Source organism: Rhinopithecus roxellana, chromosome 16 (genome assembly GCF_007565055.1).
Source record: "Rhinopithecus roxellana isolate Shanxi Qingling chromosome 16, ASM756505v1, whole genome shotgun sequence".
Classification (NCBI taxonomy): domain Eukaryota; kingdom Metazoa; phylum Chordata; class Mammalia; order Primates; family Cercopithecidae; genus Rhinopithecus; species Rhinopithecus roxellana.
In genome coordinates this window covers 34721858-34736112 of record NC_044564.1, presented here as the reverse complement: position 1 = coordinate 34736112, position 14255 = coordinate 34721858, and the positions used below count along the sequence as shown (strand labels likewise).

Here is a 14255-nt window from a genome sequence, read left to right as displayed (position 1 = left end):
AATAAGCCTTGTTTTGCTATATTTTAACCCATAAAAAATATTAATCCAAAATATGATAGTTAAAAATGTACCTAGCAGCTTTGTTTTTTAGGAATTTATCTTAAGGGGGAAGGAAGCATATAATAAAAAGATTTACCTATACATATGTTCATCTTAGTATTGTTTGTAACACTGAAAATTACCTAAATGTAATTTAAATGAATGAAATGAAAAAACCTGTAATATATGCTTTTTAAAATAATGTAGAATTTGTCATGTATTTGTTGACATGAAAAGGAAGATGTCCATGATACAGAGACAAGCACTTTTAAAAAGCAGGTTACCAAACATCATGATCCTATTTTTATATGTAAAAGTATATATATATACACTTAAGGCCTGGCACGGTGGCTCATGCCTGTAATCCCAGCACTTTGGGAGTCCAAGGCGGGCGGATCACGAGGTCAGCAGATCGAGACCATCCTGCCTAACACGGTGAAACCCCGTCTCTACTAAAAATACAAAAAATCAGCTGGGTGTGGTGGCAGGCGCCTGTAGTCCCAGCTACTCAGGATGCTGAGGCAGGAGTATGGCGTGAACCTGGGAGGTGGAGCTTGCAGTGAGCCGAGATCGTGCCACTGCACTCCACCCTGGGTAACAGAGCAAGACTCCGTCTCAAAAAAAAAAAAAAAATATATATATATATATATAAATTATACATATATATACATACATATATTTATAAACACACACACACACTTAAATACGTATGTTTATGTATACCAGCATACATATACACATTTATATGTTTTGAAGACAGAATCCAGAGTTCAATCCCCACTCTTAAAACTAAGGTGAGGCCAAGTGCACTGGCCCATGCCTATAATTCTGGCACTTTGGGAGGCCAAGATGGAAGGACTGCTTGAGTTCAAGAGTTCGAGACCAGCCTGGGCCACATGGTGAGACCTTGTCTCCACAATAAATAAAAATTTAAAAATTGACTGGGTGCAGTGACTCACACCTGTAATCCTAGCACTTTGGGAGGCTGAAGCAGGTGGATCGCTTGAGCTCAGGAGTCAGAGACCAGCCTGGGCAAAATGGTGAAACCCTATCTCTACCAAAAATACAAAAAATCAGCCATGCATGGTGGCAGGGGCTTGCAGTCCCAGCTACTTGGGAGGCTGACGTAGAATGACAGCTTGAGTCTGGGAGGTGGAGGCTGCAGGGAGCCGAGATCACACAACTGCATTCCAGCCTGGGCAACAGAGGGAAACCCCATCTCAAAAAATAATAATAATAAAATAAAATTTAGCCAGGTCTAGTGGCATGTGTCTCTCCCAGCTACTTGGGAGGTTGAAGTGGGAGGATCACCTGACCTTAAGAGTTCAAGGCTGGTAGAGCACGGTAGCTCTCACCTGCATACCCAGCATTTTGGGAGGCAGAAGTGGGAGGACTGCTTAAACTCAGGAGTTCAAGACCAGCCTGGGTAACATAATGAGACCCCATCTCTACAAAAATAATGATTAAACTAAAATACTGTTGGGCGTGGTGGCACACGCCTGTGGTCTCAGCTTCTTGGGAGGCTGAGAAGCAGAAGGATCGCTTGAGCCAAGAAGGTCAAGGCTGTAGTGAGCTGAGATGGTGCCACTGCACTGTCACCTAGGTGACAGATCAAGGCCTCCATCTCCACAAAAAAAAAAAAAAAAAAAAAAAGAGTTCAAGTTTGCTTTGAGCCAAGATCACACCACTGCCCTCCAGCCTAGACAAGAGAGTGAGACCCTGTCTCAAAAGAAATCTTGGATGAATTATCTAACCTTTCAATGTCAGCTTCTTAATCTCTAAAATAGTGTAAAAGCTTTTGAGGATTAAATAGAATGTATGTATGTATAATATTTGTGAACCACTTAATCCTCTAGCTATCACAGAAAATAGACAGAGTAGTATTTATCCTTGGTCAGTTGTCTATAAAGTGATCACCTATTCTGTTGTTAAACCAAAGATACCACATAAATATGTACAATTATTATGTATCACTTTTTTTAAATGGAAGTTATATTCTGGAACAGAGATTTGTACTTACCAGGATACAATGTAAATTTGTTAAATTCACAACCTCACAGACAGTTTTTATTCTATCTATTAATCTTGCAAAATAGTTGACCATTTCTTCTCTTTTAATTATTTTTGCATATCGAGGGAAGGTAGGTGGAAGTAGCCTCTGGTTCACAAGGGGTTCAAAACCCATCATAATTGGATGATCTAAAAAGAAAAAATGAAAGTAAAATTTTTCAAGGTTTCTCTGAATTTTAAACTGCAAATGTTATTAAATATAAAAATGCCAGTTTAAAAAGCTTTTTCAAACAAATTTTAACCACAAAATCCTCTAAACAGATTTTATAGTTTAGAATACATCTATATATATACATTTTTAAAAAACTAAATAAGTAGATTTAATAACCTAAAACTGTACTTCCTACCTACATGGTGGTGATAGTGGTGAGGGAGGTGAGTTTCCATGTCAAAATGAACTCGAAGAAAAAACTCTGAGGAAAAAATAGGGTCAGTATATTCTTTCAAAACAGAGGAAATGATACATTAACCATGAAATTGTGAAGAAAGGTAAAATGGGAACACAAATAATGTAGGCTTCTCTTCCCCTCAATTACTAAACAGTAGAATCCATTCAAACTTAGCTATACAATAATCCTAAATAGCAGAGCAAAGCAGCATAGCCCTCAGCCCTCAATGAGTCCGAAATGCATTTGGTACGAGATGTAATTACAGAAATCCACAATGCTTTAAAGACAGTATTGTAAGACACCTAAGGGTGAGTTCCTCTTTCTTCTCTGTCCACTGGTGATCTCACTTTTCACACTAGTGCATAGCTTCAAACTAAGTCTTTCTCAACTTGACATCTAAAATGAGGGAGTATATCGCTAAAATGACACATGAATAAGAATTTTTTATTCAAAGCTCTCCTGCTGGTCTACAAACAGACCACAACCTAAGAAAACATATGGTTTCACATGCCAATGAAAGATAAAATTAAAGCTGAAAAGCTGTTGTTATTAAGAATTAAAAGCAAGACTGACAACCATATTATAATGCCCCTGAGATATACACCATAATTGTTCTTTAGGACCATGCAAATAAAGATGTTCCCAGGGTTCTTGGTCTTTTTCCTCTTCTCTGTATTTTCTCCCTAGGTAATTGGTTGATGTTACTTATTCTAATATAAATTCCGATTTAAATGATGATTCCAGACTGAAATCTTTAGCCCACAATCCTTCTTAGTTCCAAACCTATGGCTTATAACTGCACAAGGAACATTTCCACCTTGGTATGCCATATCATCTCAAAAGGCAAATGTCCAAAAACTATCTTTGCTTTTCCCCTAACACTGCTTTTCCTCTTACGGGCCCCCTTCTCAGTAAAATGACCCACTATCCTTACAATTGCTTAAGCCAGAAGCCTTGTCTCTTCTCATTGCCTCACCTATGCCTAGTAAGTTTTACAGATTCTAATTCCTAATGTACACTCGATCTGTCCCTCCTTTTCCCTCTTACTGCTACTGTAACAGCCTAACTGCACTGATTGCTCCTTCATTCAGTTAATCCTATATGCTGCCACCTCAACTGTTTCATCTAAAACACAGTCTCATTTCATTCTCCAAATCCAAAAACTTTGTTGACTCCCTATTATATACAGTACAGATTCTTTGGTAGAACATTGGAAGGTGCTTTCCAATTTCCTGCTCTCCCTATAGAAAAAAAAAAAAAAAAAAACTGCACTCCAATGGAAAACTACACACTGTCAGATTGATTCCATGGGAGCTATTCCATAAATCTATAAATTGTAGGCAAGTGACAAACATGCAATTTCTATCCTATCTGGCAGAAATTCATTGACTTCTTTCCCCTTCTATGGAAAAAAAAAAACTTTGCTACCATTTACAACTTATTTCTTTTTTCTTTTCTTTTTTTTTTTTTTTTTTTTTTTTTTTTTGAGACGGAGTCTCGCTCTGCCGCCCAGGCTGGAGTGCAGTGGCCGGATCTCAGCTCACTGCAAGCTCCGCCTCCCGGGTTCACGCCATTCTCCTGCCTCAGCCTCCCGAGTAGCTGGGACTACAGGCGCCCGCCTCGTCGCCCGGCTAGTTTTTTGTATTTTTTAGTAGAGACGGGGTTTCACCGTGTTAGCCAGGATGGTCTCGATCTCCTGACCTCATGATCCGCCCGTCTCGGCCTCCCAAAGTGCTGGGATTACAGGCTTGAGCCACCGCGCCCGGCCTACAACTTATTTCAACATTCCATTACTTCATATAAATGTGTGTTGTTTAAAAGTTTACATTTGAACTGCTATAACGTGTTTGAATGATTTTAGCATTCTTTTTTTGTTTTTCCCCCCTGAAATGGAGTCTCGTTCTATTGCCCAAGCTGGAGTGTAGTGGCAAGACCAAGCAATTCTCCTGCCTCAGCCTCCCAAGTAGCTGGGATTACAGGTGTCCACCACCACGCCCAGCTAAATTTTGTATTTTTAGTAGAGATGGGGTTTCAACATATTGGCCAGGTTGGTCTTGAACTCCTGACCTCAAGTAATCGGCCTGCCTCAGCCTCCCAAAGTGCTGGGATTACAGGTGTGAGCCACCACCCCTGGCCACATTCATTTTTATTTGTTTTATATCTGTATGAGAGTCATGGTTTTAACCTTTTTCTGAAAATGATCTCTGAACACTCCCTTCTCCTTAAGCACTGTAAACTATAAGCATGCACAGTGACTCACAAATTTCATGCTCTTTTATGCCTCTTTACTTTTTACGCAAACTATTTTCTCTACCTGTAAAACCCTATCCCCTATGATTAGGCTGGTAGTTTTGAAACAGCTTGAATGTCTTCTCTTCCTCAACTCTCCCCAGAACTTTCTATATATACTACTGCACTGTCTATATGGAGTTATGTCATTTTCCCCTCTCTCTGAGCTGTTCTGAAAGCAGGAACTGGCTTAACTTCTCAAATACCTAAATACCCAGCTCATATGTTTGCTCAGAAACAAGATATTCAGCATGCTCAAAATAAAATGAAAGGCTGTTTCTACTATAATACAATAGTTTGAAAACTTCATAGAGAACTAAAGTAAAAGTAGTAATACCAATGCTATAAAAAGTTTCTTCACCATACCAACACAAATATATTTTGGGTTTTAATAAATGCATGGAATTCAGATACTTCAATAGTATATCACCCTTATTTTCCCTGAAAGCATTCTAACATGCATCTAAAATTATTATTCAGGAATATTCTTTTATTCCTAATCCACACATTTTTAGAGGCCTATGTCACAAGTAGAAAATTAAGTGGATAATAGCCACTCATGAAAATCTGTATTACCATGGAAAGTAAACAATAATGGGAAATGGACAACCAATACTATATTGTGTACTACATTCACTTCTATACAAACTAAAAAGTACAAAATAAAACAATATTAACTCCTGAAACTAACTCAGCTATCCTGCATACTACAATAGGGTGTTTGAGCAGCATACCTAATCTCTTCATACGAGATGCCAGTAGCACTCGCTTTACTGTGAAAACCAAATATGCATCCAGACATTGCCAAATGTCCCCGGGAGGCCCCAGTTGAGAAACACTGGTCTACACAAATACAACAAGCAATCATAATTCAGTGTGGATACACCCAGGATTTAATAATCCATTGAAAAATCAGAGGAACGATTTCCTAGAAAAGTTTTGAGTTATTCAAAGGACAAAGTATTAGTCAGGACAAGGTCTTCCAAGCATGTAAAAGGTCTACAGTGGGGGTCCCCACCCCAGGTCTAGTAGCGGTTTGTAGCCTATTGGAAACCAGGCTGCATAGCAGGAGGTGAGCAGCGGGCAAGCAAGCAAAGCTGTATCTGTACTTACAGCCGCTCCCCATCACTCCCATTACTGCCTGAGCTCCACTTCCTGTCAGATCAGCGGCGGCATTAGATTCTCATAGGAGCGCAAATTCTATTGTGAGGTACGAAAATGAGGGATCTTGGTTGCACAATTCTTATGAGAACCCAATGTTTGATGATCTGTCACTGTCTCCCATCACCACCAAAGGGGACCGTCTACTTGCAGGAAAACAAGCTCAGGGCTCCCATTGTGTCTACATTATGGTGAGCTGTGTATTTCATTATATATTACAATGTAATAATAGAAATAAAGTGCACAATAAATGTAATGCACTTGAATCAACCAGAAACCATCCTCCTCCCACCCCTGTTGATGGAAAAATTGTCTTCCACAAAACCAGTCCCTGGTGACAAAAAGGTTGGGTGGGGGCCACTGGCCTACAGGACACAGAATATGGCTTTTCTTTTTTCCTTAAGGAGTTGCAATTTTCCAACTCCTAACTTCTCTAAACTCAGGAAGTAAAAATAGAAGCCTATAAATAGACTGGAAACAAAGCTTCTACGATAAATTTAGAAGTTAACTACATACTCCTCTCCATTCTCCACATATATTTAAACTTTTTCTCCTCTACACTTTTGGTCCATGTTAACGATTAAAGGAGTTGCTAATGGCTATTTTTAAGTGTCAGCTGTTGTTGAATCTCTTGCATAAGAATTTAGTAACCATCCTATACCAGACAGCATAAGTTGCTTGACTACAAAAGAGGGTAAGAACTGAGTTACAATAAAAGATCAAACCAGTTATTCAGGATGTAGACTACAGCTGAGCAGGAGAGGGGCTAAAAGGTCGCCAGGAGACTGCATTTGGTTTCAAGGCAGTAGAAATTATAAAAAGTTAAAAGAAGCTTTATCAAACTCAGTATCTTCCCAGAATAAACTGTTTTAACATTTTCCCACTGTACTTCATACCTCTACCACACTATTTCAGGTTGTCTTATATGGAAATAACCTGAACAGGCTCTAATGCCCCTTACTAAATGAGCTCAGAAAGAAACATAATTCATGGCACTTCCTGCCTAGCATATGCTCACTAGTTTTCCTGAACTGAACTGGATACAAATTAGACAACATAATTTTCAGAGCTTCCTTCTTATTTCACAAGTCTATAGACATATAAAAATTATCTTGGTTTTCCTGTTAAAACACTTCATAAATAAAATGCTAAGCCAGGCACAGTGGCTCATGCCCGTAATCCTAGCCCACTGGGATGCTGAGACAGGAGGATTGCTTGAGGCCATGAGTTCAAGACCAACCTGGCCAAAACAGCCAGACCCCATCTCAAAAAATTAAAAAATTAAAAATAAGTAAAATGCTAAAAGTCACTCAGTACAAGAGGGCCAAATAAGATTATCTTCCCTTCAACTTGCGCTCTCTTAAAATAATAAAGTATAACTGATATTTTCAAAACATTATGATACACAGGTTTAAACTGTGAAGGTACTAAAATTCCTGTTAGGTCACTGGTCTTATTAATAACAGAAAAGTACTACCAACAGCACACGGTCATTACATAATAATTTTTTCTTTTTTAAATGCTGATGTATAACAGTTGTACGTATTTTTGTGGTATATGTGGTATTTTGATACATGTACACAATGTATAATAATAAAATCAGGGTAATTAGGATATCTGTCACTTCAAACACTTCTCTCTTCTTTGTACTGGTAACATTCCAATTCTCTGCTAGCTGTTCTGAAATATACAACAAAATAATAACTATAGTCTCCCTTCTACACTATCAAAAAGTAGAACATATTCCATCTATCTAACTGTACTTTTGTACCCATTAACCAACTTCTCTTCACCTTCCCCTTCCCCCTTGATAAAAGATTTATGGTAACAAGTACTTTGGTTTTACTGAGCAAATTAAGTTATTCTAAAAGTAAATTAGATGTCAAAATTAAAGATCTGGAAATGTATTAGAATTATATAATTTATTCGACCTATCTTTCATGAGTTACATAGGCAATTTATAGTCAGGTTTATTAAAATAATGAGTTTTGGCTGCCCTTAAGTTAGAAGGAATTCTGGAAAACAAAATAAAAGCTGCTGAGCTGGCCGGGCGCGGTGGCTCAAGCCTGTAATCCCAGCACTTTGGGAGGCCGAGACGGGCGGATCACAAGGTCAGGAGATCGAGACCATCCTGGCTAACACAGTGAAACCCCGTCTCTACTAAAAAATACAAAAAAAAAAAAAACTAGCACCCCGTCTCTACTAAAAAATACAAAAAAAAAAAAACTAGCCGGGTGAGGTGGCGGGCACCTGTAGTCCCAGCTACTTGGGAGGCTGAGGCAGGAGAATGGCGTAAACCCGGGAGGCGGAGCTTGTAGTGAGCTGAGATCCGGCCACTGCACTCCAGCCTGGGCCACAGAGCGAGACTCCGTCTCAAAAAAAAAAAACAAAAAAACAACAAAAAAAAGCTGCTGAGCTTCGGTCATGTTATTCTGCACTTCTTGGCTACTTTATTTCCTTCTACAAAAAGTTGTAAAATTGTACTAAGCCAGACACACACAAGTATTGTATAATATCACTTGTATGAGGGACCTAGAACAGTCAAATTCAGAGAGAGAAGTATAATAATGGCCATGAGGGTTTGTGGGGAAGAGGGAACTGGGAGTTCATGTTGAAAGGGTAGAGTTCCAGTTTGGGAACATAAAAAAGTTCTGGAGATAGTGGTGATAGTTGCACAGCAATGTGGATGCACTTAATGTTAGTGATACTTAAAATGGTTAAAATGGTAAGCTTTATGTTGTATTTAACCAAAATGTTACAAAATAGTATTAAATCACAACTGTTAAACTCAAGGCATGGCCTCAATAAATATCATACCCTAGTCATTGGTGAGAGTAACCTAGGGTGTAACATCATACAAATCTACATATCTGACACTTTTTAGTGTATATTTTTGAACAGGTAATAGATGCAAAGGGTTTTCTGAAAATCTAATTCTTACCACTGAGTTTAAGGGAAAAAAAGCTGCCCACTTGTGATCCCCAGTTTATCTCTTGAGAAATAATCACTACTACAAGTTTCTTCCATGTGTGGAAGAAACTTCCTTTTTCTAATTTTATTGAGGCATAATTCACATACAATACAAACATCAAATGTACAGTTCAATGGTCTGAAAAATATGTACAACCATGTAACTACCACAATCAACAAAAAGAATGTTTTTACCACCCCAAAAGGTTTTTTTGTGCAATTTCCCAGTCTATCACTCCAATGCTCAGCAACCAAGGTACTTCTTCCTGTCCCTACAGATTAGCCTTTCCTAGCCGGATGCTGTGGCTCACACCTGTAATCACAGCAGTTTGGGAGGCCAAGGTGGGTGGATCACTTGAGGTCTGGAGTTCAAGACCAGCCTGGACAACAGGGTGAAGCCCCATCTCTACTAAAAACACAAAAATTAGCCAGGCGTGGTGGTGTACACCTGTAATCCCAGCTACCCAGGAGGCTGAGGTGGGAGAATCATTTGAACCTGGCAGGCAAAGGCTGCAGTAAGCTTAGATTGTGCCACTGCACCCCAGCCTGGGTGACAAGAGTGAGACTCGGTCTCAAAAAAAGATTAGCCCTTTCCTACTTTTAAACAAACAAAACAATCAGACAGTTTGTACTCATTTATATCTGACTTCTTTGGCTCAACATAGTGTTTCCAAGACTTACCCATTATGTTGCATGTATCAGTATTTCATTCCATTATATTTCATTGTGTAGATATATCATAATTGTCCATTCACATATCAAAAGCACCAACATATTATTGATCTATTTTGCTTTGAGGTGAACTTTTTTTCTTTTGAAACAATCTCAAAAGTTCCAAGCACAGTTAATAGTAAACCACCCTCAGGTATGTTCAGTGTTATTCCTACAAAGGCATACTCTTACATAACCACAATACAGCCATCAGAATTAGAAAACTAACACTGGGCTGGGCATGGCGGCTCACACCTGTAATCCCAGTAATTTGGGAGGCTGAGGCGGGCGGATCATGAGGTCAGGAGAGCGAGACCATCCTGACTAACATGGTGAAACCCTGCCTCTACTAAAAAAATACAAAAAATTAGCCAGGTGTGGTGGCGGGCGTCTGTAGTCCCAGCTACTCTGGAGGCTGAGGTGGGAGAATGGTGTGAACCCGGGAGGCAGAGCTTGCAGTGAGCCAAGATTGCACCACTGCACTCCAGCCTGGGCAACACAGCGAGACTCCATCTCAAAAAAAAAAAAAAAAAAAAAAAGAAAACTAACACTGAGCAACTACTATCACCCAATCCTCATACCTCATTCAAGTTTCACAAACTTCTTCACAACCATGTCAGTTGCACTTAATTTCACTGCCTCTTAATCTCCTTCAGTCTGACACCGTTCTTCAGTCTTTTCTTGACTTCCATGACACTGACATCTTTGAAGACTAACAGACCAATAATTCTGTATACTGCCTTCCAATGTGGATCTGTCTTGTTTCCTCATGATCAGATTCATACTATGAATCTTTGGAACATTACAGAATTAATGTTATATCTTCATTGCACGCTATCAGCAACATGAGGATCTTACTACTGGTGATGTGAACGTTAATCACTTGATTAAGGTGGTATCCAACAGGCCTCTTCATTGTAGTTACTCCCTTTCCTTTTGAAATTAATAAATATTTGGGGGTTGGATGGACACTCATATAAATATTCTCATCAAACTGTCCATTTCATTTCTTTACATCAGGGTAGAATAATGGCTTTATCTTTTTTTCATAAGTTATGATCTGTCAGAATTATTTACTTTGATGCTTAAGTCTTTGCTAATTTTGACCACGTGAGATCCCCTTCGAGTTGTTTTCTGTGTCCAACTGATACGTTCCTATTATTTTTATTTTTTATTTATTTATTTTTTTGTGACAGAGTCTCACTCTGTCGCCCAGGCTGGAGTACAGTGGCGCAATCTCGGCTCACTGCAAGCTCCGCCTCCCAGGTTCACGCCATTCTCCTGCCTCAGCCTCCTGAGTAGCTGGGACTACAGGCGCCCGCCACCACGTCCGGCTAATTTTTTGTAGTTTTAGTAGAGACGGGATTTCACAGGGTTAGCCAGGATGGTCTCGATCTCCTGACCACGTGATCCGTCCGCCTCGGCCTCCCAAAGTGCTGGGATCACAGCTGTGAGCCACTGTGACGGGCCCATCCACCTCTTTTAGAAGGACACTTACGGTATTTGGGTACAGCCAGAAAATCCATGATCACCCCCTTATCACAAGACCCTTAACAATCACATTTATAAAGATCTCTTTCCCAAATAAATATTTACAGGTTCTGAGAAGTAGAAATAGGACCTTGATAGCTTTGGGACCATCATTCAGTCCACTACAATCTCCTATCACTGACATGTTAGGCCACCATAACCTCCACTCCATTTGGCACTCCTCTAGAGATGCTCTCCTCACCTCATCTGAGCTCTGATACCCCAAAACAGGCCACCTTTCTGCACATAAGCTTTTCATCAATCTGCTTAGGCTGCAATTTCCCACATGGGGCCACCTTTCTACTCTTCTCTTCCTGCTTAGGCTTTGACATCTCATGCCATCCTGTCCTCCTGGACAGCCTCTTCTCCCCACTTATGATCTGACACCTATACCTGGGCAACCTTCCACAAGGACACCCTTTTCAACATGCTTAGGCTCTGAAACCCTGCACCTGGTCACCCCCATGCACAGATCCCCTCATTACCTGGCTTGGTCACTGATAGCCCTGCACACAACCACCTCCATGAATTTACCTCAGGTTTCACCACCCTACTCCGCCAGGCCTCATTAACATGAGCCTACCCTGCCTGGACTCCCATACCCCATGCCTCTCTCTACTCCCTGACTTTACACTCCAAAACCCTGTACTAGGCTGCCTTCCCATAGACACACCCTCCTCATCCTGCTTAGGCTCCTGACATACAGTGCCAGGTTGTTCCCACATGGTCCCCTTCTCGATCCTGCTTAGGCTCAGGCACCCGAAGCTCAGCTACACTCCCGTGGAGATATCCTTCTATAAGAAGCAGTGATTCCAGTTAGGCTACCCATTCAACCCATTCATGGTGATGCTCTCAAGGTACCTTGAACTGTCCCAAACTCCTGCTCTAGGTCTCTCTCTTTGCAGATGCCCTCCCCATTCCACTACCATTCTGCATGGACACTTCCTTACTCCTCACAGACTTTGATGGCCCATGCTAGGCCTCGCCCTGCTAAAAGGACTCTCCACCTACCCACATGGTTACAACAACTTATGTCAGGCTACTCCTCTCTCCCATGTGGACACCATCCTCATCCCTAAGGCAGGCTCCAAAGTCTTGCTCTAGTGCACATGCCCATTGTGCTCAGGCCCACCTCATGGCATTAGGAGTGAATTTTTTCAAGAAGAGAAGGAAAGAAGAGCAACAATCAGAACTTAGTTTTGTTATCACTAAATTGGAAATACATGGTTCCCTTTATCTTTCATTAAGATCATTCATTCTTTGCTGTATTTTCTGATAACTGAGAAGTCTTTTATTAATTTTGTATCTACAACTTTATTAATATATCTAAAGCTCTATTCCTTCAGAAAGGTATCTGTTAATCTTACCAATAATAAACAATGATAATGCTAAAGACCTCCCTTTACCTTCCTTTGGCCATTGCTATGGTTTGGATGTGTTTTCGTCCCCACCAAAATTCATGAAGTTTAACTGCCAGTACAACAGTGTTGGGAGATGGGGCCTAACAGGAGATGTCTGAGTAAAGTGGGCAGATATCTCCTAAACAGATTAATGCCTTTCACTCTCGTGAGACTGGATTAGTTCTCACAGGTACGGATTGGTTCCTACGATAGTGTATTGTTAAAAGGAGGTTCTTTCTGTTTGGTTCCTCTTTCCACGTGTCTGCTTTAAACTTCTTTGCCATGTTTTGACCCAGTGCATGGTCTCATCAGAAGCTGAGCGTGTACCATGAATCTTGAACTTCCCAGGCTGCAGAATCATGAGCTAAGTAAACCTCTTTCAAAATAAATCACCCAGTCTCAGGTACTCTGTTACAGCAACACAAAATGAACTACAACAAGCATCAAACTATAGTCTTATCTCTATCACCATTTGTTACTTCTACATGTTGAAATATACCTATCTTTATATTACAGATGATTTCTCAGCTTTAACCAGTCTCTCTGGATCCCTGCATATAAAAGAAAGTTAGTCTTCCCCATTACTTCCTGACTTTGGTTAATTACTTTTATATCGTCAAGATTCTTGACACTTCTGTTACATTACATTTAGTAAAATCAATTTCCACCGTTTTAACCACAGTTATACAATGAAACAATCAATGCTCAATGTCTGTCGTACCACAGCTTTTCCATTTATGTCTCAGTAGGCTGAATTTCGTTCCTGATTTCAGTCTTTCTCCTCCAGGGAAAAGGTTTTTAGAAAAATATTCCAAGTTCTTGCTAGTTTAAAAATATTTGTACGAGTGTCAGTTGAAGACCTTTGGAATGGGTGTAAAAGTTTTATATCACAGTTCTTTTTTTTTTTTTTTTTTTAAGAGTCGCACTCTGTTGCCCAGGCTGAAGTACAATGCTGCGATCTCAGCTCATCACAACCTCTGCCTCCCGGGTTCAAGTGGTACTCCTGCCTCAGCCTCCCGAGCAGCTGGGACTTTAGGCGCCCACCTGGGCCCAGCTAATTTTTCTACTTTTATTAGAGACAGGATTTCACCATGTTGGTCAGCCTGGTCTCAAACTCCTGACCTTGTGATCCGCCCGCCTTGGCCTCCCAAAGTGCTGGGATTACAGGTGCGAGCCACTGCACCCAGCAGGTCACAGTTCTTTACTTGAGGACTTTGAAGATATTGTTATGCTACTTTCTGTGTTGATGTTGATGTGAAGAACCATGAAGCCAATATAAGTTGCTTTAGAGCTTATGTAATTTACTAGGCTCTATTTTACTATTAATAATTCTTTATCAATTTATCCTGGAACACATTATACTCTTTCAATGCACACTCACGGATTTAATTCTAGTTTCTTCTAGAAATGTCTAACATTTTTTTCTGTTCCATTATATGGTTCACATCTTAAGGGACACCAATTATATGTATACTGAGTCTTCTTTTGCTATTACTTTCTCATCATACTTCAAATCTCCTTTGCTCACTTTTGTTTCACTTAGTTTTTTCCTCAATCCTGACCTCTACGTCCTTTTTTTTTTTTTGAGACCGAGTTTCACTCTTGCTGCCCAGCCTGGAGTGCAATGGCATGATCTCGGCTCACTGCAACCTCCGCCTCCCAGGTTCAAGTGATTCTCCTGACTCAGCCTCCCAAG

At 40.2% G+C, this 14255-nt stretch overlaps 1 protein-coding gene across 5 annotated transcripts in view; it reads right to left on the bottom strand.

Annotated features, from left to right (window-relative positions):
- Positions 1–14255, bottom strand: part of NAA35 (N(alpha)-acetyltransferase 35, NatC auxiliary subunit) — an 89061-nt gene that overhangs the window by 26006 nt on the left and 48800 nt on the right. For all 5 annotated transcript variants that reach the window (XM_030919292.1, XM_010378069.2, XM_010378072.2 and 2 more), the window contains exon 12: positions 2060–2238. In XM_030919292.1, the coding sequence (XP_030775152.1) occupies positions 2060–2238 (179 nt within the window). The remainder of the gene's footprint in view (positions 1–2059; positions 2239–14255) is intronic.